This window comes from Pyrus communis, chromosome 7 (genome assembly GCF_963583255.1).
Source record: "Pyrus communis chromosome 7, drPyrComm1.1, whole genome shotgun sequence".
Classification (NCBI taxonomy): Eukaryota; Viridiplantae; Streptophyta; class Magnoliopsida; order Rosales; family Rosaceae; genus Pyrus; species Pyrus communis.
Window position 1 is genome coordinate 8,891,900 of NC_084809.1, and position 4,032 is coordinate 8,895,931.

General features: G+C 35.9%; 1 protein-coding gene across 2 annotated transcripts; it reads right to left on the minus strand.

Annotated features, from left to right (window-relative positions):
* Positions 1–235: 235 nt before the first annotated feature.
* Positions 236–3,449, minus strand: LOC137740253 (WRKY transcription factor 71-like). 2 transcript variants are annotated; one of them, XR_011069152.1, is made up of 4 exons: positions 2,769–3,449; positions 2,178–2,318; positions 821–1,506; positions 470–700 (listed from the first exon to the last, which is right to left on the minus strand). XR_011069152.1 is itself a non-coding variant. In XM_068480101.1 (3 exons), the coding sequence occupies exons 1-3, from the start codon at positions 3,314–3,316 to the stop codon at positions 1,080–1,082; spliced, it is 1,116 nt and encodes a 371-aa protein (XP_068336202.1). In that variant the 5' UTR covers positions 3,317–3,449; the 3' UTR covers positions 236–1,079. The 2 variants fall into 2 exon arrangements, 1 of the variants encoding a protein (XP_068336202.1); XM_068480101.1 differs by having other exon boundaries at positions 236–1,506.
* Between the last annotated feature and the right edge of the window lie 583 nt (positions 3,450–4,032).

A 4,032-nucleotide genomic window follows, 5' to 3' on the forward strand; every position in this document is an offset into this window, starting at 1 on the left:
CAGAGACCGAGAGTGTTCCTTCCTCAGTTGTAATCGCAAAATAGAGAAGTCAACAAAGCGCTCAACGCGACATCAACGACTTTTACTCCTCGGCTGAGCTCGGCCGACGAGTTGGCACGCCCCGCATTCAACCGAAGGACGTAGTTAGCTTATTAGTTACTCGGCCTGCGCGCCACTTAGGTTTTGTAATTTTTAGAGTCAACAACTTGTAAGTAGAAAATCATAAGTTGTCATTTAGTACTACGGTTTACTAATATATTTTTTTTTCATAGAAGTTTTAGGTTCAAACCACATAAATGGCGAGTTTAATACCAATTTATTTTCCTATCTCTTAGTGTAAATATATCGTTGTACAAAAAATAAAAAAAGTTTGACTCCTAGTCGAGTTCAATACCAATTATTATGGTTTGCTCTAATTCACATATATTTAGAAGCCTTTTCTTAATCAAATTAAAATATGCATATATATGTAAGCTATTTGAACGCTAACTCGCACAGAAAACCTTAATCCTCCTATAAATGTAGGTCTAACCATAGCTCTCCAATCAAGTTAATCAACCCCATTTCTTACAGTTAAGCCCTCGTTTTCCAATGGCAGCTATATATATACATATTTGCATACATGCATATATGCACTGCAGTTAAGCCCATCTCCTCACGTACAGTTAGCCCTCTAGAGTAGCTAGACAGGTTGCCATTCCTTCAAAGAAGCACCTTCATTCACTAACAATTTGAGAAGCTTTATAGTATATTAACTTTAAGACCACAGGAACAATACATATGCACTGCAGTACTCAGAATTATATACACTAGTACTCACTGAATGCAATTCCTTGAAAAAGCCATACTGTTTCTTAGCCCATCTAAGAAATCTAAGTACAAAAGTTTATGAGAAAAAGAGACAGATCAGGGCCACAGAAAGCGTGCATAGAAGAAAGTATTGCAATAATGAGATAGCTAGACCAAAAGATAAAATGTCGTACTACTTGCAGTGATATATATACGTACAGTACTGGAAATATCATAGTTTTGGTGCATATATTTGCCCGCCAATCGACTCGAAAAGTACTCACAAATATTCATGGCTCTTGCTTGTGACTAAATGAGGGAACTAAATCTTGCAACAAACCATGGTCAGAAGCAGGTAGCTGTTGCTGCTGCTGATTATGATGATGATGATGAGGACTCATGAGGGTTGAGTATAACGTTGAACTTGGTGGATGATCATGTTGATAACTTTGCAATTGCAACTGGTTGTCCATTGGGAGAAATTGAGCTAAGAATTCATGTGAAAATTTTGCTGATCCGCTCAAAGATGCCGATGCCAAAAGTGAATTAGGTGACAGCATTCCGACAGCGTTGAGATTGAGATTTCCACGGAGTGTTGCCGGACACTGGTGGTTGTGCTGACCTTCATATGTTGTGATCACGATTGATGAATCTTGAAATGATCTCTCAACACGCTTCTTTACGATGCACTTCTGTGTGGTGCATCTATAATAACTTCTGAAAATTTAAGCAAATAATAATTAGGACTTGTGCTAGAGTTCACTATATGTATCAATTATATACACTTCTCATGTTATATAATATGATTTTGTAAGAAAGAAATGAAAAAGGAAATATGTATGCAAAGAACATATGCAAGTGGAGCGAAAATTAACCGCTAGATCAATAGCTAGCTATTAAAACAGATATTTACATGATTATTAGGGTTTAATTTGAAGGCTAACATAATAAGCATATAGCGTAAGATATACTAAATCAATTATAAAGAGTTCGAACTTCATAATTAGATGCACCCACTAATACTTCAATTTAGTAATATTTATTTCTACTAAATCAGAGGTCTCAAATTTTGACTACTATGAGTGACGAATTTGATACTTAATTATAGCTCAACCCAAATCCCTATCTCAGAGTCGTTATACAAAAAAAAACTTCATAATCTAAGTGCAAATTATTTAACTATATACTAATGGCCAGTAACAGATACGAATTGCATATAACAAACATTTCATCATCAAATAACGGCTATTGACTGGCCAAAAAGAAAATAACGGCTGTTGAAAAATTGGAGATTAGTTTACTAAATAATTATAATTTGGAATTTTTATTTCCTGCAGGAATGTACGTTCAGGTACTGGAATTAAATTAAGAAATCGGTATATATTAACCTAGGATAAGGGCTGTTTTTGACTGCCTTCTGTCCGTACTTCCTCCATCTGTATCCATCTTCAAGGTGATCCACTTCACTCTTAGTCAGAAACGCAAACCGTGGTTCCCTCTTCCGTTTCTCTTTCTTTTTTGCTTTGTTCCTGAATTATACAGTTTCAGAAACTTCAGTCAACATTTAGCACTACCTAATAAAAGAAATAAAAGAACAAATAAACCAAACCCTGCCAGTTTCCAACAATGATCTAAGAAAATTAGATATATAGATTTTCTTGAAACCTGTTTGTACCCAAAAGTGACATATATGGTATGCATGTATATATGTGTGTGTGATTAGGGTTCTAGATACAGATCCCATTTTTGCTTTTAGGGCTTAGGGTTAATCAGGAAAGTAATGAAAGCGAATAATTAAATAAATATCTCTTCAATTAAAGACACAAGGGAGAAAAATGCACTAAAAAGTTTTGGCTTTGAAAGTCTACCTTCAGACAAAATACAGTCAAGCTAGGGAACCCTATTTATCCATATCTACCTTAAAGCTTCTAATTAACCTTTACCATGAATCTTGCAACAAGGGACCAAACAAAACCTACCCTTTCTTTGACTTGTCTTCATCATCTCCATCAGACCCTAATTTCGGCTGTTTATCTTTCTTGCTCTTATGATCTGAATCTTCATCTAAAACTTGATGATCAACAGCAACAGCAACAGCACCAGCACCAGCACCAGCAGCTTCATTAGGGGAAGAAGATATTGAGGAATAATTTGGTGTGGAAGGGTTTTCAGTGGTACTATTAGTCCCCACTGAGTGATCTCCTACACCTGCTGCCGCAGCCTGCTGCTTGTTTGAGTTGTTGTCATGATCTAACGGCGGAGAAATGACTTCCGATGAGGAACACGACATGTCGAAGGCTTTCGAGAGGGTGTTGTAGTCCAATGATCCGTGTAGGCAGTCGGTTAAGCTCATGAACGAATTAGGATGATCAGATCCAAACCCATTTAGGGTTTGTGGGTCATGCGAGGGATTTTGGTATAAGGAGGAAGTACCATAGTTGAAGAATGGATAGCCTGACTTCTTGATCTCATGGTGGTTGTAGTCGAAAGGGTCATACTGGTAAGGGTTTTTCTTCTCATTTGACATGGTAGAAGAAGATGAAGGAGATGAAGAAGAAGAAACTTTCAGAGATGTAAGAGAGATGGGGATGAGATTCTTGCTTTGTTCTTTTTACAGGAAATGAACCTTAGGTTTGATTTTTATCTTTGCCTTCTTATTAATAGGAGGGAGAGAGGGAGAGAGAGTGAGAGAGAGAAGAGTTGATCTGATGGGATGCTAGCTAGCTACCTACTTTTGGCTACTTGCACACTTGGCAGTTTCAATTGCTAATAAGCTTTGATAAAAATAAAAAAATTGCTAATAAGCAATAGGTTTTTTTCTTCATTTTCTTATATATTTCCTTCCAATTAAATATTATCAAAATATCATTTTTTGTGTGTGAAATATGAAAAAAGTATATCAGATAAAAGAGGTATGAAGAAGAGTAGTGGAAGAGTGAAAAAAAAAAAAATTAAAATGAAAACTACTTTAAATAATTTTTTTTCGTTTTTTGTTTTTAGCTTCATTCTATGTTGTGTGTTTTTCTTCACTATTCTACGTCTCTCGTCATCCTCCATCTACTCTTCTTCATCCCTATTTTTCTATTTATATTTTCCTTCCATCAATAATCCAAAAGGTAAAAAATAAAAAAACTGAAAAGCGAAATGTTTATAACATAAACCCAAAGCACTCCAAAACACTCACTATCCATTAACGTGAGTATTCGCCCCAAGTCTTAGGAATGTGAACATGTCGCGCGATGC

Coding starts and splice junctions, on each gene's coding strand:
- LOC137740253 (XM_068480101.1), bottom strand. CDS start 3,316: ATGTCAAATGAGAAGAAAAACCCTTACCAGTATGACCCTTTCGACTAC. Junction 2,319..2,768: donor GAAGACAAGTCAAAGAAAGG/GTAGGTTTTGTT, acceptor TGTATAATTCAG/GAACAAAGCAAAAAAGAAAG. Junction 1,507..2,177: donor AAAAACAGCCCTTATCCTAG/GTTAATATATAC, acceptor TTAAATTTTCAG/AAGTTATTATAGATGCACCA.